The following is a 25366-nucleotide window of genomic DNA, read 5'->3' as shown; positions in this document are numbered from 1 at the left end:
CCCCAGTAAGATGAATAACTAATTTATCATTAAAAACAGAGGAGGCCAGAGAACTGTGGGATAACATATTCAAAGACATGCAACTAAAAATCTCAATCAAAAAATCTATATTCAACAAAATTACTCTTCAAAAAAGAAGCAGAGAATCTTCTCTGAACCAAAGATCTTTCAAGTCTTTTCATGAAGCCATACTAACAACACAATAAAGTGCAGACTTAGGGGGAAAACGAAGGAAAATTTAAGGTATTTTTAGAAAAGCCAAAATTAATACACACTCTTCAGATTAAAATGAAAGAACACAATACCATAGCCCAAATCCATATGAAAATATAAAGAACACTGGTAAAATTACAGTCAATCCTGCGTATCTGTACGTTCCACATCCTCAGATTCAAACAACCATGGACCGAAAAGATTTTTTTTTTTAATTCTAGAAACTCCCAAAAAGAAAACTCGAATTTGCCATACGCCAGCAACAAATAAGATATACATTGTTAGGTGATACAAGTAATCTAAAGATAATTTAAAGTATACAAGCAGATGTACATACATTTTATGCAAATAATATGCCATTTTATATAAAAGGCCTGAGCATCCATGGATTTCTGGCATCCAGAGGGGGGTCCTAGAACCAATCCCCCACAGATAACATGGAGCGACTAAAACTACAATGGTGAATATAAAACAAAAGGTAAATAAACATAAAAGATAGCATAAATGTATTTTTTTGTTGTTAACTCTCTTCTGGTCCTACATGACTTAAAAGGAAATTACATTAAATAGTAATTTTATAATGTATTGCCAACTGCACATTGGCTAGTTTACAATGTACAAAGATGTAATTTGTATAACAAGAAGAGCAACAGAAAGGAGGGGAGAAAACAAAGCTATGTATCTTTAATTTTTTTTTTTTTTTTCTTTTTTGGGCCACCCCTGGACATATGGAAGTTCCCAGGCTAGGGGTCCAATCAGAGCTACAGCTGATGGCCTACGCCACAGCCAAAGCGATGCCAGATCTGAGCTGTGTCTGTGACCTACACCACAGCTCCCAGCAACACCAGATCCCCGAACCACTGTGCAAGGCCAGGGATCGAACCTGCATCCTCATGGATACTAGTTGGATTTGTTTCTGCTGAGCCACAACGTAAACTCCCAAAGCAGAGCTATGTAGAAGTAAAGTTCCCAATGTGAAAACTAAGAATAATAATTCAAAAAGAATGTGTGTGTGTATATATATGAATATATGACTGGGTCACTTTTGCTGTGCAGCAGAAATTAACAGAACACTGTAAATTAATTATAATTTAAAAATATATATTTTTAAATAATAATAATTCAAACTAGACTGCCAAAAGTTAAGATGTTAATTGATATCCCCAGAGAATTGCCCAGAAGAAACACTAACAATTCCGTAAAAGAAACAGCAAGAAAATTAAACTGGTACACTAGAAAATATGTAATTTACTACAAAATAAGGCAGTAATGGAGGAACAGAGAAACAAAAAAGTAGTAACATATACAGTTCTTACAAAGAGCAAAATAAAAGAGCAAAAATAAATTCTACCCTACCAGTACTACATTAACTACAAATGGATTCTTCACTTCAATTAAATGGCATGGATTGTCAGACTGAACAAACGAGACCCAACTATATGCTACCTACAAGAGACTAATTTTAGACACAAAGGCTGAAAATAAAAGATTGTAAAAAAGATATTCCATGCAGAGTTCCCATCATGGCGCAAGGGAAACAAATCTGACTAGGAACCATGAGGTTGTGGATTCAATCCCTGGCCTCGATCAGTGGGTTAAGGATTTGGCATTGCCATAAGCTGTGATATAGGTTGCAGACTTAGCATAGGCCGGCAGCAATGGCTCCGATTAGACCCCTAGCCAGGGAACCTCCATATGCCGCAGGTACAGCCCTAAAAGGACAAAAGACAAAAAAAAAAAAAAAAAAAAAGATATTCCATGCAAGCAGTGCTCAAAAGAAACCTAGAGTGGCTATCTAATATCAGATAGTATAGACTTCAAGACAAAAACTGCTATCAGGAACAAAGAAGAATATTTGACAAGGATAAAAAGATCAACATATCCAGAAGATATAATTATAGGTACCCAAGAAGAATTCCAAAACATATGAAATAAAAAGTGACAGAACTTGGAGTTCCCTTCATGGCTTAATAGTTAACGAACCCGACTAGGATCCATGAGGATTCGGGTTCAATCCCTGGCCTTGCACAGTGGGTTAGGGATCCAGCATTGCTATGAGCTATGGTGTAGGTTAAAGACAAGGCTCAGATCTGGTGTTGGCTATGACTGTGGATGTAGGCCAGCAACTATAGCTCCAATTTGACTCCTAGCCTGGGAACTTCCATGTGCCTCAGGTGCAGCCCTAAAAAGCAAAAAAAATGAAAAAAAGAAAAAAAAAAGTGACAGAACTGAAGAGAGAAATAGATAATTCATCACTCTTAACTGGAGACTTCAATACTGCACATTTCAGTAACAGATAACAGAAAACAGATTCTTCTCAAGTGCACATGTAACATTCTGCAGGACAGACCACACGCTGCACCACAAAACAAGCTTCAATAAATTTCAAAATACTGAAACCACAGAATACAGAAATTATGGTAAATGACAACAAAAGGATAAAACTACAAATGAATAACAAATAGAAATGGGACAGCAACAAATATAATGTAGGTATTTAACAAAACAACCCTAATAACAAACAGGTCATGGAGTTCCCATTGTGGTGCAGTGGAAACAAATCCGACTAGGAACCATGAGGTTGTGCGTTCGATCCCTGGCCTCGCTTAGCTGGTTAAGGATCCGGCATTGCCCTGACCTGTGGTGCAGGTCACAGACGTGGCTCGGATCTGGCGTTGCTATGGCTGTGGTGTAGACTGGCAGCTGCAGCTCCGATTAGACTCCTAGCCCAGGAAAATCCATGTGCTGCAGGTGCAGCCCTAAAAAGACACAAAGTCAAAAAATAAAATAGGTCGAAGATGAAAACAAAAGGGAAATTAGAAAATACTATGAGATGAATGAAAATGAGACCATAACATAACATACCAAGTGAAATAAGTCAGACAGAGAAAGACAAATACTGTATGATATCAGTTATATGTGGAATCTAAAAAAATATAACAAACTAGCAAAAGAAAGCAAAAAAGAAGCAGGCTCACAGATACAGAAAATAAAATAGCAGTTACCAGTGGGGAGACAAGGATGAGGGAAGGGGCAATATAGAGGTATGGGAATTAAGAGGTACGAACTAGTACGCATGGAATAAGTTACAGGAGTTCCCTCATGGCTTACCAGGTTAAGGATCTAGCACTGGAGTTCCCTTCCAGGCTCAGCGGTTAACGAACCCAACTAGGATCCATGACATTGCGGGTTTGATCCCTGGCCTCGATCAGTGGGTTATGGATTTGGCATTGCCATGAGCTGTGGTGTAGGTCTCGGACTTGGCTCGGGCCCAGTGTTGTTGTGGCTGTGGTGCAGGCTGGCAGCTACAGCTCCTATTCTACCCCTAGTCTGGGAATCTCCATAGGCTGCAGGTGTGGCCCTAACACAGCCTCCCCCTCAAAAAAAGGGGATCTAGCATTGTCAATGCTGTGGTTCTGGTTACAGCTATGGCATGGGTTCAATTCCTGGTTGGGGAACTTCCCCATGCCGTGGGCAAGGCCAAAATAAAATAAAATAAGCTACAAAGGAAATACAGCCAATATTTTATAATAACCATAAATGGGGTATAACCTTTAAAAACTGGGTGAATCACTATAACATATAATATTGTACATCAACTATACTTCAATTTTTAAAAGGTACAACATACCACAATGTATGAAATGTAGTTAAATAAATGCCTATATTAAAACAAAACAAAAAAATCAAAACTCCTATGAGGTACCACCTCACAGCAGCAGTCAGAAGAGCCAGCATTAATAAGTCCACAAATAACAAATGCTGGGGGTGGGTAGAGAAAAGAGAATCCTTCTGCATTACTGGTGGGAATGTAAATTGGTACAACCACTATGGAAAACAGTATGGAGGTACCTTAGAAAACTATACATAGAACTACCATATGACCCAGCAACCCCACTCTTAGGCATATATCTGGACAAAACTTTCCTGAAAAAGACACGTGCACCCACATGTTCATTGCAGCACATTCACAATAGCCAAGACATGGAAACAACCTAAATGTCCATCCACAGTGATTGGATTAGGAAGATGTAGTGTATATATACACAATGGAATACTACTCAGCCATAAAAAAGAACTTAATGATGCCATTTGCATCAACATGGATGGAACTAGAGATGCTCATACCAAGTGAAGTAAGAAAGAGAAAGACTAATACCATATGACATCACTCATATCTGGAATCTAATATATGGCACAAATGAACCTTTTCACAGAAAAGAGAATCATGAATATGGAGAACAGACTTGTGGTTGCCACGGGGGAGGGGGAGGGAGTGAGACGGATTGGGAATCTGGGGTTAATAGATACAAACTATTACTTTTGGAATGGATAAGCAATGAGATACTGCTGTATAGCACTGGGAACTATATGTAGTTGCTTATGACGAAGCATGATAATGTAAGAAAAAAGAATGTATACATGTATGTGTGACTGGATCACCTTGCTGTACAATGGAAAATTGACAGAACACTGTAAACCGGCTATAATGGAAAAAAAATAAAAATCATTATTTAAAAAAAAAAAGAACATCAAAGCAATAACTTAACCTTCACCTTAAAAAAGTGAGAGGGGAAAAAAAAAGCAAAGCAAATCAAGCAAAAGGAAATAAACAAAGATTAGAGGAGAAAGGTATGAAACAGGGAGTAGAGAAACAATACAGAAAAAAAAAATCAACAAACCAAAAATAGTTCTTTGATCAATAAATTTGACAAACCTTTAACTAGACAGATCAGAAGAAAGAAGACTCAACTTACTGAAATAAAAATGTGAAAAGAGGCACATTACTATTGTCCTTTTTATTTTTGTAACAGTTGCAAAGAACACTATGAGCAACAGTTATGTCAAAAATTAGATAATCTAGATAAAATGGACAAATTCCTGGACAGACCCAAACTACCAAAAATGACTCAAGAAGAAAAAAAATCTGAATATAATAAGTAAAGAAACTGAAATAGTAATCAAAACACATCCTTAAAGCAAAGCCCAGGCCCAGATGGCTTCGTGTTTGGTGAATTCTAACAAATGTTTAAAGAAGAATTCGCAACCAATCTTTCATGGACTCTTTCACAATACAGATGATACAGGAGAAACTGAGAGTGGGGAAAGAGAGGACTAAGGGACCTCTCCTGTACCTTCCAGTCAGTTTTCTATAAAACTAAAACTGCTCTAAAAATAAGTCTACTAATTAAAAAAAAAAAATACATATAACCCTAAACAATAGAAGAGGAGGGAATGCTTTACTACAAGGCTATTATAATAACATCAAACCCAGAAAAAACATCACAACAAAAAGGTATTTGACAAAATCCAACAACTTTTCATGACAACCACATTAGACAAACTAGGAATAAACCTTCTCAACGTCATAAAGTCACAAAGGAAAAAAACCCAAAGCTAACATTACACTCAGTGGTGTAAGACTGAAAGTTATCCCTCTAAGATCAGGAGTAGGTCAATGTTGCTCCCTCTCACTGCTATTCAACATCTTTCTTAGTGGAAGTTCTATCCAGGGCTTTTCAGCAAGAAAAAGAATAAAAGGCACCTGGAGAAGAGGAAATAAACCCTACTGGCAGATGATATAACTTATATTTTAAAATCCATGGCAAAACTGGAGTTCCCGTCACGGTACAGCAGAAATGAATCCGACTAGGAACCACGAGGATCCAGCATTAGCTTTAACCTGCTGGATGAAAGGGACTTCCATCCCAGACTTACTTCTAAACCCTAACAAACTCTCAGTATCGAGACAGGACAAAGATATTCTCGGACTCAAAAACTTTCCTGCTCTAATAAGAGACTGGAGGGTATGCACAACTACAGTGAGACAAAACCAAGACATTATCCAAGAAACAGCATGTGCACCTGCAGTGAAAGGTGAAGTGGAGCCCCAGGATGACGACAGAGAGAGATTTCAGGACACAAGAAAGTAAGAGGCAGTGAAGGCAGCCAGCATGGACCGGAAGGACAGGCTCACAAGGACATGGGTAAACAGCAGGACACAGATAGTGCTGCTGCACGCGCAGTACACAGACAACCCTGCACGTGAAATCGAGACAGTAAACTAACCCAGGGAAAACAACTCCAAGTGTGTGCTGGGGGCAGGGAAGTAGCCAGAGTTCATCAAACATAATGAGTGAGCTGTAAACAGAATACAGTCACAAAATGAACTATATGTTGTCGTCATCAAAATTAAAACATGACTGGAGGAGTTCCCGTCGTGGCTCAGTGGTTAATGAATCTGACTAAGAACCATGAGGTTGTGGGTTCGATCCCTGGCCTCGCTCAGTGGGTTAAGGATCCGGCATTGCCATGAGCTGTGGTGTAGGCTGCAGACGTGGCTCGGATCCCGCATTGCTGTGGCTGTGGTGTAGGCTGGCGGCTACAGCTCTGATTTGACCCCTAGCCTGGGAACCTCCATATGCCTCGGGAGCGGCCCTAGAAATGGCAAAACAAACAAACAAACAAACAAAATTAAAACATGATTGTGTTTGGTGGACAAGGAGAAGTTAAGTGTCCCTGAGGGAGATTAGGAGGAAAGAGAGCTGAAATTCACCCTCCACAACTAGAAACAAAACTCTTATCGTGACAGAGAGCTAAGAAACAGCACCACATGCACAGTATTCAGAGACAGAGCAACAGAAACAAGAGTTAATAAAGACAGCTGAGTCTGAAGAAAAATAGCAGAAGAGATAGGGAATTGCCTTTTTTCCAGTGTATCTTGTAAATCTAGTCAGCTCTCTCTGTATAAATGGCTGGCAGAAAATAAAATTTAATATTCTGGAATTAGGTAGTGATGTCAGTTACCTAACTTTATGAATATACTAAAAACCTCCAAATGATATAGCTTAAAAGGGTGAATTTTACAGTACATGAGACATATCTCAATCAAAGAAAAATACACACACACGCAAAAAGAAAATTTTAAGATAAGAGGGAACATTATAGAGCACATTTCGCACCGGCTTTTGCCCTGGGCCCTCCCTACAACACCAAAACTTTGGCAAGCAAATTAAAAATAAGAAACTTTCAATTTTTCCCTTAACAATATAATCATTAGACAATAATGTCTAGTGAATGTTTCTGTTCTTTATAAACAAATATTATGAGAGCTTTTCAAAACTGCAGGTTCACAAGGAAAGTTTACCAAATATTTACAATGCATCAGATGACATGCAACAGCTCTACCTAGGAATTAAACTATCTTCAAGTTTAAAGCAGCTGCCGTTTCAGGAGCTTAGTTCCCAAATAATGTCGGTTCCCGAAGAAATTTAACACCAGTGATCTTTTCTCCAAAGCTTCACAAACTAAAATACACCATACTGAAAAACTCTATCGTCTGGAATACGCTGGAGAGACAGGGAATGTCCACACAAGCTAAAAGCACCTGTCTCTGAAGGTAAGCCCTGGAGAGCAGTGACAGGTGATTTATTTACACTTCCCTCAGTTGCCGAGCATCTCACAAATATCACACACCAACACGGCATCTCACAATGGGCGGCTGTGAGTGAGTTGTGCAGGACTACTTTCTGAACATACTGTGTGAACTGTGAAAACAATACATTGAAAACAACATAAAATGACCAAATATTTTACTGACTGAGGTTCACAGCTCAGCTGTGCTGAGATGCCAAGTGGGTGGAGAGATCTTCTAAGATGAAGATGACTGTGTTGAAAATCTCCTCTCTATTATCTGGCTTAATAGGATTTTAGCCGGCAGATGACTTGAGTAGCTAAACACGTGGCCTCAGAGCATGATTAAGCTCCATCAAAGTGAAGCTGAAGAACATGCAAGTCTCTTTTCCCAACTGTGAAATGGACAGAAAACTACCACTTCAGTCAGATCACTACTCTTATTACGAAGTCATCCAGCTGACGCTATCAAGGTATTCTTTTCAATCATATATTTGCTAGAGATATAATTAATCCTCTTCTCAAATACAGCGCTCACTCAGCCAACAAACCCTTACGAGGAGAGGATTTTTATTCCAGGACTAAACCCAAGTTTTAGAAAACACCAAGCAAATTCTGCAATATTCACCTTGTGGTATGGAATCCTGCTAAGCTCAAGAATCGACCACGCTCCCACCATAACGAAAAAACCCCGCAGTGATGTACAAGAAGTCTAGAATATTCCAGTATTCCCACAGCCACCTGGAGCTGTACAGAGCAGATACTGAACTTCCCAACAGCAGGAGAGTCTTTAAACGTCATTCCATTTGGACACATCCCAAACACAATGAAGGTGGCGGCCACAGCCTATGACCCTCAGGGGGCTAGATCTTACAGGATCGCCTTGTTATAAATGTAATGAAACATGAAGTTTCAGCTTCTTTCAGTAAAATTTATAAGTGGCGGGAGGTAGGGAGGTGGGGGGGCCATGCCACCTCATACTGCCTCTGGTCCCCAGCCCTGCTACTCCACAATGACGCTGCAGCACCAGACCTGGGACAGCAGCCACATGGCCCAGAAACTACTTGGCCAACCCTATGAGGGCACGTGTGGTTCTCCAATGCTGGCATTTTGATAGCAGTGTGTGTATGAAAGTAACAGACGATTCAGTTTGTTTGGTCTATAGAACAGACCAGAGCTCTCAATGTAAACAAGATGGAGAAATTCCACAGTCAACTAATGTGACTTATGATGGCCAAGGCAACCCGCCATGTTTCCATGGAAACACACTGAATGGCTGAAATGAAGACTGTTGTGTTTTTAGGAAGTAAATGGCTTTTTCATCTGAGAAAGTACTGGGACAGAAAATACTTTATGTAACTAAGTGGGCTATTCAGAAGCCAAGAGATCATTTTTGTACTTTTTTTTTTTTTTTTTTTTTTTTTTTTAGGGCTGTACCCATGGTATATGAAAATTTCCAGGCTATGGGTCGAACTGGAGCTACAGCTGCCAGCCTATGCCACAGCCACAGCAACTTGGAATCCGAGCCTCGTCTTCAACCTACACCACAGCTCACGTCAATGCCAGATCCTTAACCCACTGAGTGAGGCAAGGGATCAAACCCTCATCTACAAGACTCCTAGTCAGGTTTGTTAACCACTGAGCCATGAAGGGAACTCCTGTACTTTATTTTTTAATGTTTATTTTAAAGAGCTAGGAATATAAATGCTTTCATTCAGAAAGCCTTTATTTTAGGAAGCTGAACAAGAAACGCTGCTCTCTTGGAAACTTTTTGCAGATTATTTGATGTTGGGCAAAATAAAGAATTATTCTCTGGTAAATCTGCACCAGTATTTTGAAAATGAGGTATCAGGAAAAGTCAGTTCTTCCTTGAATTTAATCTGTCTTTAAAAGAAAGTTAAATGTAACCATTTGATGGACTGATAAATTTCTTTTGGAGCATAAATTCTATGCTATTGAGGACCAAAAAATATAAAATATGGTACCTGAAACTAACTGTGCACAGAAGTATAACTGATTATATGCAGTAGTATAGGCTCAATTAAATTTAAAAATAATTATGAAAACATGTATGCTTTACCTTAAACTTTACAAACGTAACTTTTTTTTTATGGCCATGCATATGGCAAATGGAAGTTCTCAGGCCAGGGTTTGAACTCATACCACAGGAGGGACCTGATCCACTACAATGACAACGCTGGATACTTAACCTGCTGGGCAACAAGGGAACTCCCTGAACTGTATTTTTAACTATAAGGAGAGTTCCCATGGTGGCTCAGTGGTAATGAACCCAATTAGTATCCATGAGGATGTATGTTTGATCCTGGCCTCGCTCAGTGGGTTAAGGATCCAGTGTTGCTGTGAGCTGCAGTGTAGGTCGCAGACACTACTCCATCTGGAGTGGCTGTGGCTACGGTGTAGGCTGGCAGCTACAGCTCCAATTCGACCCCTAGCCTGGGAACTTCCAAATAGAAGGGATTCTTGGCAGGATTAATTTGTTGAGCAGACTTACTTTGCATCTAGTTTTCAGTGCTCAAAAAAACACCTACAGTTACTTTAAAAGCAAGAACAGAATGAAACTACCGTATTACAGAAAAATCTGCTATACAGTTGCCGTCTGTATTTTCTCTGAAGGGCGAAGGCTTCTTTGAACTGCTAAACCTTTGCATACTTCTATGACACCCTTGCCCATCTCTCTTTACTTAACCACTGTGTTAAGCATGACTTTCATAACTGTTATGTCCTCCATTAAACCGGGAGTATCTTATTTGATATTTATCTCATATTTATAGCCTGAATTTTAGCACCTAGATATAATGTTCACATGTTGATTCCTACATTCAAGTGTTTCTTGCTAGGAATTTGTTGTGTTGACTGTTTTAACATGAAAAGTTTCATTAGTCATATGAATTTTGGCATGTTTTACAGGTCAGTAAATAAAATGGTATATGAATAAAAGTTTAAAAAAAGATAAAGAGAGAAAGAGAGAAGGAAGGAAGGAAGGAAAGAGAAAGAGAGAGAGGGGGAGGGAGGGAGGGAAAGAAAGAAAGGGAGAAAGAAAGGAAGGAAGAAAGAAAAGGGAAAGAAGGAAAGGAAGGAAGGAAGAAAGGGAGAGAGAGAGAGAAAGAAAAAAAGAAAGAGAGCTGACAGGTTGGTTCTCCAAGCACTGTGTCTGCCAGAGTTTTCCAACAATGGCTGCAAAAGACATGAGTCCACTGCCCTAGGACAGTGGTCCAGAATCTTTAGGAAGGATTTTAGGTAACATGAGATAGTGGAAACTTTCATTCCTGCTCACAGAGGCCCTAACTCGGCAATAGCTTCTTTTTTAATATTTATTTTTTTTAAAAGGGGAAGGGTAATAGTATGGAAAAAAATTGTAGCTAAGAGTCTGGAAGAGAAGGTTCCAAGCCCAGTTCCGGGACCTCACTTAAAGCCAACTCTCTATGTTGGGACCCTCTGTCCACCCCTGGGTTCACTGAATCACTAGGACTCAGAGGATTCAGCACAGGGTCATACTCACAACTGTGATTATTACAGTAAAGGGACAAAGAGGAAAATCTTGGGTGAAGTCCACAGGAAACCAGACTGGAGTTTCTGTGTGGAGTCACGCGGGACGCGCTGAGTTCCCCAAGAAGAAGCCATGACAGCACAGGTGGAATGCTATCCACCAGGAAAACATGTTCGAGTCAGAGTGCCAGGGTGTGTGTTTGTTTTTTTTTGTGGGGTTTTTGGTTGGGGATTTTTTGGCCATGCCCACAGCATGTGGAAGTTTCCAGGCCAAGGATGGAACCCATCCCAAGCTGCTGCCGTGACACTGGATCCTTAACCCACTGAGCCACATGGGAACAACCTGAACGCCTGATTTTATGGGGCTGGTCACATAAGCAGCCTCTCCCTAAGACTTCTCCAAATGCCAGACTCCCAAAGCAAAGCAGATGAGTAGCAAAACACTGGCCAGGTGGGAAGCCCCCCAAATCCAAGTTTCCAGGCACCAGCCCAGACCAACCTTGCAAGCAGGCCTCTGTAGGACGGGGTCAGACCTGTGGCATAGACTCTCTCCCGTGCCCACCTCTTTAGATCTCAGATTCCCCATGTCACTTCCCCACTCCACCAGCCCCTACAGCAACTGTCAACCATGACACATGAATCCCACCGTGGAAGATGGTCCATTCATAGCCCAGGGTCACCATGAGCTACGTGGTGACACCGTCCCTGGTGCAGGACAGGGTCTCACTGTCCACGACCTGTTTCCCCAACAATGACTGTGACGTCCCTTTTAAATAGCCCTCCCCCTCCTGCACTGTTCTCCCTGCTCATCTGTACCCTCCCATTTCCCCTAAAAGATAGGTTGCTACTTCTTGGTCCATATTCCTTCTAAGTGTTCTGACCATATATATATTCAAGGACCAGAGGGTTGAAGTCTATAAACTATAGGAATTAAAACACCCTGTTCCAGAGTTCCCATTGTGGCTCAGCAGGTTAAGAACCCAACTAGCATCCATGAGGACGCGGGTTCGATCCCTGGCCTCATTCGGTGGGTTAAGGATACGGCGTTGCCATGAGCTGTGATATGGGTTGCAGACATGATTTGGATCCCGTGTTGCTGTGGCTGTGCAGCTGTAGCTATAGGCCAGCAGCTGTAGCTCTAATTCGAGCCCTAGCCTGGGCACTTCCATATCCCATAAATGCGACCCTAAACAAAACAGAAAAGTACCCCATTCCCACAGATTACCTTTTGTAAAAAACATAAAATGTGGCTTTATTCTCATCTAATCCCCTGTCCACAGTTCTTAATCTAACAGGCGGCTTCCACCACACTCCCTGCTGACACCTGCCCCAGGGGCCGTGTATCATACTGTCTGTTAGCCTGCAGGATCTCCAGCTATACTCTACTGCTATGAAATATTTTAGGGCTAAAAAATTTTTTAAAAAAGCACAGGGGCCATGATGAGAGCAACACTGGGGTCAGATGTGACAAAGACAAAAAAGGATGGCCCCTCAAGTACTCACGGAGCCCCTAAAGTAGGGTAAGGGGGCCACTTCCATCACACCCAACTGAGGGCCATGGAGACAGAAGACTCCTGTATATTTCAACGCTCCATCCCACATCTAGATGCCCAATACTCTGTAAGCACTTTCGGGGAACGGGATGGAGAAAATGAAAAGTCAAAAGAACAGGACTTGGGGATGAGCCCCGACTCTTCTCACTCGGAGATCACTTCCTATCTCTGCTGTTTCCATGGACACCGTGACAGGCCCAGGCAAGCTGCACCGGGAGCCCCATCCTGGTCTAGCTCCAAGGGTTTCACAGAACCTTCTCCCATGATGGAATCAGATGGGCAAAAGGTTTAGAGTTCATGTTCTGTAAGATTTCTCCATCACAGTTAAAATTAAAGATATTCAGTTGTTATTTTTAAAATTCCGAGTGCAACAGAAATGTCTGTGGACACAGGTTGCCCAGAATCTGCTAAGACTCTGATCACCTAGTGCTGGAGACTTTTACACTGAGACTAACATTCCTGACCATTTCAAAGATGTTTTCCAAAGTTATTACTTGTATATGTCCTGGAAAGGCTTTATTCAAACAAATATGCTCATCCTGGAAAGGCTTTATTCAAACAAATATGCTCTGAGCACCTCCTATGCTAGGCACTGGGTAGATATCAAATGGAGAACCACAGCAACCAGGGGAATGGCAGACTCTTTCAATGCCGATCATTTCGCAATATGCTCTAAGCCCAGCATATGGCGTGGGGCCTGGCCGGATGTCTGGGTGAGAAAGTTGTGCTTCTGAACAAGTTCAATGAAAGGGGACCCCTGACACATGATCTGGACAAGATCTCCAACCAAATATTCTTTCGATAAATTACCAGAACCAAATCAGCAGTGCAAACAAAGATGTTAACTGAGAAGGAGCAGGGGAAGAGCAGAAGAAAGGAAAAAAGTCTGAACTCACCGGGACTGTGGCAATCCTTTCTTACTGAGATCTGCCCTCACGCGTTCTCCTACATGTCTGTAAATTTCCACTAAGCTGTTTATTGCTGCATCTCGAACCTAGATGTAAAAGAAGAGATCTTACAGCTGCCCTGTGTCACACACACCCCCCCCAGTGCTTCCTGCTGTGGACACAACAGGCTACACAACACCCCAAGTTTATCACCCATTTACCAAAGCAACTGCGCATATAATCCCTTGTGGACAGTGGACTACATAGTGGCATGTTTGACAGAGTTTCAACTCAGCAGGCACAGTTCCAGGGAGCAGAAAAAATTCAGCTCCCATCCCTAGGTACATGTTAAAGTCCATACCCCTTAGTTCTCTCCCTCCTTTAAGATGATGCCTGGAAACTAGAATTTTTAGACCATCGCTCCAAAAGAGAAAACACTACAAATAAGTGAATTCTCCTAAAAATAAAATACCATGTAAAGCATTCTGGATGTAGGTCAACTAAACAAATACTAAGTGAGCAATGAAAAAGGGCAGCACCGGGGACACAGAGCCTGTATTCAGGAAGCTCATGGTTCTAAAAGGGAGATGGGGACAAAACTCCATAAAGCCTACATTTAATACAAGGCAAGATGTCCTAAGTGTTATATATAAAGAGTACAAAGAGGAGTTCCCTGGTGGCTCAGCAGGTTAAGGATCCAGTGGTGTCACTGGTGTGGCTCAGGTGGCTGCTGCAACATGGGTTCAATCCCTGAACCAGGAACTTTCATAAGCTGCAGGTGCACCAAAAACAAAAACAAAAACAAAAACAAAAACAAACAAACAAAAAAAAACAGTACAAAGAGCTCACACAAGTGACGGGAGGGAGTCAGCACACGAGACCATTTTGTGGAAGAGGAAGGAAGCACTTCAACTGTGTTTGGAAACATAGCACTTTACCAGGGAAAGATGGAATGAGACAAGCTCCAAACAAGGTGACCAGCCTGAGCAAAGGCAAGAAAGCAGAGGTGCAGGGCATGGGCTCCAGGAAGAGCGAGGCAGAGGTCTGGCCCAACACAGACAGGAAAAAAGAAAGGAGCACTGCGTAAGTCTCAAGTAACAAAATGCACTTAAAAAAAATTGGATAAATTCGAAGTTCCCATCATGGCTCAGTGGTTAAAGAATCTGACTAAGAACCATGAGGTTGCGGGTTTGATCCCTGGCCTTGCTCAGTGGGTTAAGGATCCGGCGTTGCCGTGAGCTGTGGTGTAGGCTGCAGATGTAGCTCAGATCCCACGTTGCTGTGTCTCTGGTGTAGGCCGGTGGCTACAGCTCCGATTCGACCCCTGGCCTGGGAACCTCCATATGCCGCGGGAGCAGCCCAAGAAATGGCAAAAATCAAAAAATAAATAAATAAATAAATAAAAATAATAGTAAATTCATTCAACAAACATCAGACTGTCTACAAGGTACCCAAATGCAGTGCTCCCCAGCCCAGACAGGTAAGGTGGCGCATGGAGCAGGAAGGCCCCGCAAGTCCTGGCCCCATGTTTGCATGTATAAAGCACTCAACACAGTGGCTGGGGGGACATCTTTCAGACCAACAACCTGAGCCCCCTTAAATAACTACTCTTCAGGGACTTCCCTATCATGGCTCAGCGGGTTACAAACCCGACTAGTATCTATGAGGATTCAGGTTTGATCCCTGGCCTCACTCAGTGGGTTAAGAATCTGGCATTGCTGTGAGCTGTGGTATAGATCACTGATACATCTCGGATCTCATACTACTGTGGCTGTGGTATAGGCCAGGAGCTGCAGCTCCAATTCGACCCCTAGAGTGGGAACCTCCACAGGCTGCAGGTGCAGCCCTAAAAAGGAAATAAATAAATAAATAAATAATCTCCCTGCGGGCTTAGAAATCTCTCAGGTCAAAAGCACCCTTGATTCAAGTTCACAGAAGAGATTTTCTGCGTACTAGGAAGCACTCTAAGCCGGCATCATCAGCAGTCCCTGGGCTTCCCAGATGCTTTCAGGCTTTAAAGCTGTGCATCAAACTCCTTAGCAAGACAGACAGTGGTCGGCAGGGAAGGCCCTGCAGACGCAGCCATACCCACCCACTCCAGGCAAGCTGAGGAGCTGTAACAATGAAGCCAGGGGTCTTTAGGCAGGTCCAGGCTTTTTCTCATCTGGCAAAGGGACTTCCTACCACATAGGTGTCTCAGCCTGCTGGCCGCCTTTGCTACAGTCCCTATCCCTGTTCTCCTTGGCAACAAGCCCAGGCTACGCTGTGCAATCTACATCTCAAAGGAGGTGATCTGTTCTCGGCTCAGAAGGTGCAGTCCATTCCCAGAGGCTTGGCCAACACAGGGCAAGGGATGCAGCGTTCAACAGTGAGATTCCAGGGGAACTCTGTGGGAAAGCCCCTGGAAAACGCTTCTCTGCTCTTAGAAAGGGGAATGCGAGGAACTCTAATAAGCATGAGACACTGAGGGAAAAGTGAACAGTGGCTGGGTATTTAATGACATGAGAGAATGAGTCATTCCTGAGGGACAGGAAGTGGCAACGGTACTAAGGTTACACTGGGTGGAGAGTCCTTATCTTTTACTATTTAAGAATTAAATGAAGTGATGCCTAAGATTTCCTTCAAAACAATCCAGATTTTATTTCCAAATAAAGGAGGGGGGAGGGAAAAAGATGACGGTGACCTGGGCTTGTTGATTAGCTGCCGGAGCTGGGTGGTGACCCTGGGATGTAGCAGGTCACTCTCACCACCTCCATCTAAGTTTGAGCCCTTCAACACAGAAAGGCTGAATGCAGAAGAGGGGCACGGGAGGTACCAGGCTTCCATCAGCCAGGAGTGTGGACATGTGTGTGCTAGGCCCATGAGCCGATCAGCCCAATAGAACAGGGCTAGCCAAGCCTCCCCAGCTCGGCCCTGCTTTCCAGGGTAATACCTCTTCCCTCGTGCTCTGATGATGCTGAGTTGGGTTTTCAGTTACTTTCAGTAGTCAAGACCATCCTGACCACATCACCTGCACACATGCAGACCACTCTGCAAAGCTTGAGTCCCTGTGCTCAGACCAATGTCACTAGGCACGCACATCCCCTGAGGCAGGAGAGTTTGCAGAGTCAAAGGCAAGTGCCATCCATGCAAGCGGCCATGGGCAGGGCTGTGAAAACTCACCACACACACACACACACACACACGCGCGCGCGCGCACGCACGCATGCACACAGGCATACACGCCCCCACAGAGAAAGGAGAGCTGGAGGCTGGCCCCAACAGCAGGCAGTGACAGCACCCTGCAAGACACAACTGCCCTCTCTAGCCTGAGATGTAAACAGCTAAGGAGAGGAAGTCACTCCAACAGCTACGGAGCATCTACTCCATCCTCAGACCGCTGGAAGGCAGTCCCAGGACTATAAAGAGAAAAAGCAAAAGCCCTGACCCTCAAGGTCCAAAGAGAGCACAAAAGACTGAAGAAAAAATTAAAACGAAGTCCAAGGGGAAGGGGGATAAATCAGGAGTTTGGAATGAACACAGACACACACTACCATATATGAAAGCGGTAGGTAACAAGGACCCACTGTATAGCACACAGAGAACTCTACTTAATACTGAATAATAACCTATACGTGAAATGAATACGAAAAAGAATGGATATGTGCATATGCAGAACTGATTCCCTTTGCTGTACACCTGAAACTACACAACATCTTAAGTCAACTATATGGCCATAAAATGAAATACAAAGTCAAGAACACAAGCACGTGCAACATGCAGACGCACCCCAGAAGGAGGGGCGATGAAAGGGACTCGTATCAGAGGAGCAAACATGAAGCCCCCTGGGTTGGGGACGTGTGCATGAGCGTGTGTGTATGCGGGCACATGCGGAGAAACCTTCCTAAGGCAGGTGTGGGCGTGTGGGCTCCTGAGGGCCCAGTGTGCAAATCTCTGGCTCTGCATACTGCCTAACCCAGATGGCTGCCAGCTGCCCACGGAGCGTCAGCTGCCCTCCGCCAACCTCAGCCCCCACAGCCCAGCGTGAATATTCACATCACCTGTAGAGCATGGGAATGAGAAACAAAGAGCCTCACCCAGCCTGGCCAGCTGGCTTTTCTGCTCTACCAAAGGAGGCCATGTGGCAGCAGTGATGGCCTTGAAACAGGACCTCTGCAAAGGATTTTTTCCCACAGAAAACAACAACAGAGACAAGACACTAAGGGGGCAAAAAGGTAAAATAATCCATTCGGTAATTTAGAATCTTTTTAAAAAGTAGCTTCAGTTATTTTTAAATTAATGTTGAACATAAGGCAAATATTAATGTTGAAGTATGATTCAGTAAGTAAAAACACCTCAAAATCACATCTCCACCGTCACATATTTTCAGTGAAGGCTGGGTAACAGAATGATCAGGAAGAACAAAGCAGCGTGAGCAAGGAGCCCATGCACACAGTCCGGCAGCAAGCACGAAGGTTCGGGAGGGACGGAGAGCAGCCAAGAAAGAGGCTGAGAGACAACTGGAAATAAGACCAGCCATGGGGCGAGGGATGTGAGAGATGAGAGGGGATCAGACCCTGGGGGCCCCCGGAGCTGGGCTGGGCCGGGCCGGGGACAGCACAGGGTACTTTAGCCATGAAAATGAGATGCTGTCCACCATGCAGTCGACCCCTCAACGGTGTGGGTGGGGCTGGGACACAGACCAAAATCCGCATCCACAGAGCTGCCTCCGCAGATCCAAACCACCAGGGACAAGTGGCACTTAGGGACACCACCAAAAACACTGCCCAAAAGTGGCCCTGTGTGCTCTAAACCCATGCTGTTTGAGAGTCACCTGTGCGTTTCTTCTTTAAGTTACTGTCCCCGTTTTCGGCCTCTTTACCTATCAAAGTGCTGTACTTACCAGTTAGTGTGAGCCAAGGCTCTGGGGGTAACTGGAACTGAACTGGGGGAGAACTGGCCCTTCTGGGGCCCAGACTCAGCTCTGCCAACTGCAGGTCACTGTGCCCAGCACCTCTCCTACCCACCCTGATGCTAAGGAAGTGGTGTCCTGGTTGTTTTTGGGGGGTTTGTTTCAATTTACATAAAACGTACACAAAATAACATGCACAGATCTCAAGAGTTCAGTCTGAAGCATTTCCATGGTTACATACACCCATGTGGCCACCACCCAAAGCACAACGTGGACAGTTTCCACCCCCGCAGGCCCTGCCCGGTCCATCCCCCACCCCAGGAGGTGACCGCTACTCTTCCATCACCAGTGGTGCCTCTCTCCCATGTCACTCCTGGCTGCAGAGATGGTGACCAGAGTGACATTCTCTTGGAGGCTGGCCTGGACATCACTTGATGGGCTAGTGAGATCTCACCCCAATGTGGAGAGGAGGGCAAGGTGGCCACAACACTGACCAAAGGCAGCTGATAAATGCTAACCATCTCAAACAACAACGGGAGTCCTGGAAAGATAATGCCCTACCCCCCTATCCTGCAGACACAGACATCGAAATGCATTTCGCTGTCTATAACCAAAGCTTTTTCTTTCTCATGAAAATACACTCACCTGGCTGTTTGGATCTCCAAGTAGGTTACATATATGTGGCACGATCTTGCTTAGTGTTAACGTATGTGCTCCAGAGCTGAAAACAGAAGGAGTGTTTTACTGTCGGGGAGAACAGAGGCAGAGAGCTGCCTCTCTGCCCCTCACCCCACCCGGGTTCTGGGGCCCTGTCAACACCTCACAACTTGCTCTGCCCCATCTGGTTCCAAAATCAATGCACACCCAGACAGCCCTTGCACAGAGGTCAAAACCCCAACAAGTCTTTCCCTGGCACCTGGGCTCCCTCCCACCCACCCCAATCCTTACTGCCAGGCTGAAGCCCCAGCCTCTCCCATGTCCTGCCCACCTCATATGGGCCATCATAGTGTTGCTATTTTGCCATATGATGGTTGCAACTGTGCCCAGCTCAGGGTGCTCAACTGCACAGCGTGGCACCAAGGGCCTGGAGTTCTCCCTCTGTGCGCAGTGCTCCGCCATAAAAGACGTGCAGGTAATTACTGCTCAATGGGAGTTCCCTATGTGGTGCAGTGCGTTAAGTGGCTCAGGTCACTGGGTTCAAACCCAACCCGGCGCAGTAGGTTAAAGGATCCAGCAATGCTACAGCTGCAGCTTGGATTCAATCCTTAGCCCAAGAACTTTCATATGCCACAAATGTGGCAGAAAATCAAAAACAAAAACAAAAAAACACTTAATGAAAAGGCTGTGATGAAGAGTTCCCATCGTGGCTCAAGGGTTAACGAATCCCACTAGTATCGACAAGGACACGGGTTCCATCCCTGGCTTTGCTCAGCAGGCTAAGGATCCGGCATTGCCTCGAGCTATGGTATAGGTCACAGACACAGCTCGGATCCTGAGTTGCTGTGGCTGTGGCATAGGCCAGCAGCTACAGCTCCAATTCAACCCAAGCCTTGGAACCTCCATAAGCCATGGGTGTAGCCCTCAAGAGACAAAAGAAAACTTAAAAATTAAATTAAATTTTTTTTAAAAAAGAGGCATTCCCGTTGTGGCTCAGTGGTAAAGAACCTATATCCATGAGGTTGCAGGTTCGCTCCCTAGCCTCATTCAGTGGGTTAAGGATCAGGCATTGTCATGAGCTGTGGTGTAGGTCGCAGACGCGGCTCAGATCCCACGTTGCTGTGGCTCTGGCATAGGCCGGCAGCTGCAGCTCTGATTAGACCCCTAGCCTGGGAACCTCCATATACCACAGGTGCAGCTCTAGAAAAAGACAAAAAAAAAAAAAAAAACTAAAAATGAACTTAGTAAGTGACCCAGCAATTGCACTCTTGGTCTGGGACCCAAGAGAAATGAAAACTTCTGTTCATACAGAGACTGGTACATGTGTGTTCCTAACAGCTTTATTCATAATAGCCAAAAACTGGGACTTCCTGTGTAGCTCACAACATAATAGCCAAAAACTGCTATCATTTAAATGCCCTCCAACAGGCGAATGTAAACTATGACACGTCTATATCAGGGAATTCTACTCAGCAATAAAAAGAAAGGAACTACCCGGAGCTCCCTGGTGATTCCGCAGGTTAAGGATCTGGCATTGTCTCTGCTGTGGTGCGAGTTCAGTTCCTGGCCTGGGAACTTCTACATGCTGTGGGCTTGGCCAAATACAAATTTTAAAAAATTAAAAGTTTTTTTTAAAAAAGGAACTACCAGAGTTCCTGTTGTGGCACAGCAGAAAAGAATCTGACTAGGAACCATGAGGTTGTGGGTTTGATCCCTGGCCTGGCTCAGTGGGCTAAGGATCCGGCATTGCCATGAGCTGTGGTATAGGTCGCAGGTGCAGCTCGGATCCTGTGCTGCTGTGGCTGTGGTGTAGGCTGGCGGCTACAGTTCCAATTGGACCCCTAGCCTGGGAACCTCCATGTGCCGCGGGTGTGGCCCTTTTTAGGCAACATCATCAAGGAAATTATGCAGAGTGAAAAAGAGTCTGAGTCTCAAAGAGTTACACTCTGTGTGATTCCATTTGTATAACATTCTTGAATTAATAAAATTACAGAGCTGGAGAACAGATGAGCAGTGGCCAGGAGTTAGGGTCTGGCTAGCGAGGAGCAGCATGAGGTCACCTGGGGAGAAGGGCACATGTGCACTTGTATGTGGTGGCTAGTCACCCAGAGCTGCACTGGTGGCAGTGCATGTGTGTCACTGGAGGACTGTGGATGGGGTCAATCCTGACTTCCTGGTACTAACCCTGAACTAGAGACATGAGATGGGGGGGCCCCATCTCCCAGGACATGCTCTACGACTTCCTGTTAATACACAGTGATCTCAAAATTAAGAGTTTAATACAAAAAAGCTCAGCCAAGAAGACCCTCAGGCCCCCTCCAGACTTACGCATTGAGTGTGGCGACAAGGCAGAGACATGTGCCCTCCCGGGTGCGGAAATTCTTGTGCTTGAAGCCTCCCAGCATCCGGTCCCACACGTACTGCAGGCGGCAAAGGACAGGAGAGGAGAGCAGACTCCTGCAGCCTCCACCCAACAGGGCCAGCAGAGGAGGAGCCTCTCGGCAGGGGCCAAATCGGCCCCCGCCCCCAGCAGCCCACTCACCCCTCCCCCGAGACTTACTGAAAACTGGGGGCTTAGGTCTGCATATCAAGCTAAAAATGTTCAAAACACATCCGTTTGTATAACTGCATGTAATTCTCCCAGCAACCCTGAAAGGGAGGTATAGCTGTCCCCATTTTATGGGTGAGGAAAGATTAAGACTTGCCAAGATGCTCTGCTCTCTTCGCTCTCAGCCTGGGACACCGGTACCCACCTCGCCCACAAGCCAAACCCCAGTCTAGGTTCCCCCTTCCCTGGGAAGCCTTTTCCTGATCCTTCCCCACATCACCCCCCCCCCAAACAACAGACATTTGAAGCCCATAAGACAGGGCTGAGTCCCCCTGTCTGTCCATCCCCACAGCCCCAGCTCACCAGCAAGAGGGAGCAGGGTTCCAGCTAGGCCTCTGACTGCCTGACAGCAGAGCGGATTATGTAAAAGAGCTAAAGATTGAACCAAGTGCTCAATACCCACGAGTGTTTTCAACGTATACCCTTCTCTGTTTCTTACTTATTTAACCATCCTTTACGGGGGTGGGAGGGGACCTGATGAAAGGCCATGGAATTTTCCTCTGAAACCCACTGACCTTCTGCAGGAACACACAGGCCAGTGGGCCGAAGACACCCTCCCCCCTTACCTGGGGATTAGCAGCCTGATCCATGATCTTTAGCAGCAGAGTCTGGTCTTGCTCCCTCACGGAGTCTTTAGCATCTCCCAGTCTGTCTATTAAACTTGGCAGCACTGGAAATGAAAATGCAAATTGATCAAACGAAAATCTATTTGGGGGGCCTACAGTCCCCAACTGCCTTTATGTCAATTAACAAGATATTTCAAAATTCTGACCTAAATGATGCACATCATTCTAAACCCGCCAAAGCCAATAATTCTGCCCTTCCTGCTCAAATCCACAGGAGCTACTCTAGGAACTCCCAAGAACCCTTTGCACAGACACGCCATCCGTCTTCTTCCTCTCACCACCTTCCTCCAGGCAGCTTCTAACTAACTTTTAAACTGCTGAAACGTCATTAAAATGGGTGTCAGTGTGGAGTTCCCGTCATGGCACAGCAGAAACGAATCCGACTAGGAACCATAAGGTTGCAGGTTAAATCCCTGGCCTCGTTCAGTGGGTTGAGGATCTGGCGTTGCTGTGAGCTGTGGTGTAGGTCAAAGATGAGGCTCAGATCTGGCATGCAGTGGCTGTGGCGTAGGCCAGCAGCTATAGCTCCGATTCGACCCCTAGCCTGGGAACCTCCATATGCCTCGGGTACGTCCCTAAAAAGACAAAATTAAAAAAAAAAAAAAAAAAAAATTGGAGCCGGTGGAAGACCTTTGGCAGTAAAGAGTCGACACAAAAAGAAATGCAGGTGAGGGGGGCTCCAGTGCATCTGCCTGGGGGGAGAAGGAACAGGTACTTAAGGCTTATTCAGTTTTGGTTTTGTTTTGTTTTTTTTTGTGTGGGGGGGGTGTCTTACTTTTTTAGGGTGCATCTGTAGCATATGAAAGTTCCTAGGCTATGGGTCGAGTCCAAGCTGCAGCTGCCGGCCCATGAGCCTAGTCTACGATCTATACACCACAGCTCACTGCAACACAGGATCCTTAAGCCACTGAGCAAGCCTAGGGATCAAACTCACAGCCTCATGGATATTAGTCGGGTCTGTTACTGCTGAGCCACAATGGGAACTCCCTCAATCAGTTGTTTTTTGTTTGTTTTTGTTTTTTTGTGGGTTTTTTTTGCTTTTTAGGGCCCCATCCATGGCATATAGAAGTTCCCAGGCTAGGGGTCAAATCAGAACTATAACTGCCGGCCTACGCCACAGCCACAGCAACATGGGATCTGAACTGTGTCTGCAACCTACACCACACTCACAGCAACACAAATCCCAAATCACTAAGCATGGTCAGGGATTGATCCCTCAATCAGTTTTGAATGGACTTGAAACCAAACTATCTCATGAGATAGACTGCTGCTCAAGCCCTCCCTCCATATCACGGGGTGGGGGGTGGGGGTGGGGGTGGGCTGGGGGTAGGCCATCCTCGCTGCTTCAAGGGCACCCAGATATCAGAGGTCAGTTTACGCTGCATCCTCTAAGATTCCATAAACATTTCTTTTACAAGAGTTAGCCCTGAATAATCCAGCTAATTTCGGAGGAAAATAGAATAGTATTAGAATCAAAAAGTGAGGGGGATTTTTATTTGTCGCTGGACAGCCTGTGCCAGAGTAGGAAGAGTGCCTGACTTTATCTAAAGATGCACACTACCCAGAGAGTTAACCGAATAGAACAAGTCTATGCGCACCCACTGAAATGGAGAAATTCTATAAGGAAATATTGCACAAACAGAGCTGCTTAATATTTATACTGTCATGGATGTCCAGACATCAGGAATTAAATCATCTCTTAATGTATGAAACCTGCAGATATTTTTATTTCATTTTACCAACTTAGGGTTTTTCCTTCAAAATGAGTGATGATTTACCACACACTTGTAATGACATTTACAACCAAAGTGAAAACAATCACACCAACAATAATCTGGAAAGGACATCCGGTCTCCAGAGTTCTCAAAGAAACTCAAAGTCAAATCTGAAAAAAAGGACAGACTGAACTTCTTTGCAGAACAGATGCTGACTCACAGACTTTGAAAAACTTATGGTCTCCGGAGGAGACAGTTTGGGGGGTGGGGGGATGTGCTTGGGTTGTGGGATGGAAATCCTGTGAAACTGGATTGTGATAATCATTATACAACTACAGATGTGATAAATTCATTGAGTAATAAAAAAAAAATAGAAACTCAAAGTCAAGAGTTAGGGACAGGCACCACAGTGTGAGAGCTAACGGGCAAAAGAAATAGAAGTAATAGTTTGTAACTAGAGCAGAAAGGTGGAAGAGACCAGCAGAAAGGTGTGGAAAGCCGGGAGGGCGCCAGGAGGCGTGGTGAGGCGGCGGGTGGGGCGCCCAGTAGGTGAGGGAGGGCGGCGGTGCAGCCCTGGCATCTAAAGATGCAGGAGCGGCGTGGGCTGGCCAGGGGCGGGGGCTGGAGGGTAAGACAGGGGAGGAGGCGGAGTCGGGGATGGAGGGGAAAGCTGGGGAACCCGCAGGAGGGACAAGGGTAGAGGCTGGAGCAGAAGGCTGAGGAGCGGGACGTGGAGGCTAGAGAGGAAAGCCCACGCCCGCCTGCAGCTCACCTGTGCCGATCTGCGCCTTGAAGCGATCCTGCAGCCGGGTGACCAGCGCGGATAGGATGTCCATGCCCAGAAGAGCCACCTGCAACGGGAAACAGCGGGCACGCGTCAGCTGCCGGCCCGGGGCGCCCCCGCCTGCCGAACCCCGGACCCCCCCCAGCACTGCTGGCTCAGACGCATCCCGAGGGCCTGAGAACGCGCGCCCACAGGCATGGTAAAATTGGGCGTCATGAGGAGAACTGCTATTGCCCAAGGGGGCTGTTAATGCCTCGAATATGTAATAGTCGGTGACAAGACCCGAATCAACCACCACTGCGGCAGCAGAACTACGTCCCGGCCGCCATCTGACAAGGGCGTGAGCGCGCGCGGCCCTGCCCCCTGTCAGCCCCGCCCCGGCAGGAGCACGTATGCAAATAAGCTCAATACCGGCGCGTGGCCTTCTGGGTAACACTGAGCGGTCTCTTTGCGACCTTCAAAGCCCCAGAAAACGAGGAGCAGGTGGTTTGCTCGGGGAGCTGTGATCAACA

The 25366-nt window shown here is 45.2% G+C and overlaps 1 protein-coding gene and 1 pseudogene across 31 annotated transcripts in view; one reads left to right on the top strand and one right to left on the bottom strand.

Moving 5' to 3' along the window:
* Nucleotides 1-25366, bottom strand: part of CLASP1 (cytoplasmic linker associated protein 1) — a 260115-nt gene that overhangs the window by 155232 nt on the left and 79517 nt on the right. For all 31 annotated transcript variants that reach the window (XM_021075175.1, XM_021075147.1, XM_021075149.1 and 28 more), the window contains exons 4-8: nucleotides 24843-24921; nucleotides 22296-22399; nucleotides 21450-21541; nucleotides 19110-19185; nucleotides 13583-13680 (exon numbers count right to left, since the gene is read on the bottom strand). In XM_021075175.1, coding sequence (XP_020930834.1) covers nucleotides 13583-13680; nucleotides 19110-19185; nucleotides 21450-21541; nucleotides 22296-22399; nucleotides 24843-24921 — 449 coding nt within the window. The remainder of the gene's footprint in view (nucleotides 1-13582; nucleotides 13681-19109; nucleotides 19186-21449; nucleotides 21542-22295; nucleotides 22400-24842; nucleotides 24922-25366) is intronic.
* LOC106506200 lies at nucleotides 7675-9061 on the top strand (annotated as a pseudogene).

The sequence above is a fragment of the Sus scrofa genome, chromosome 15, assembly GCF_000003025.6.
Source record: "Sus scrofa isolate TJ Tabasco breed Duroc chromosome 15, Sscrofa11.1, whole genome shotgun sequence".
Taxonomy (NCBI): domain Eukaryota; kingdom Metazoa; phylum Chordata; class Mammalia; order Artiodactyla; family Suidae; genus Sus; species Sus scrofa.
This window is presented reverse-complemented; position numbering and strand designations above follow the sequence as displayed.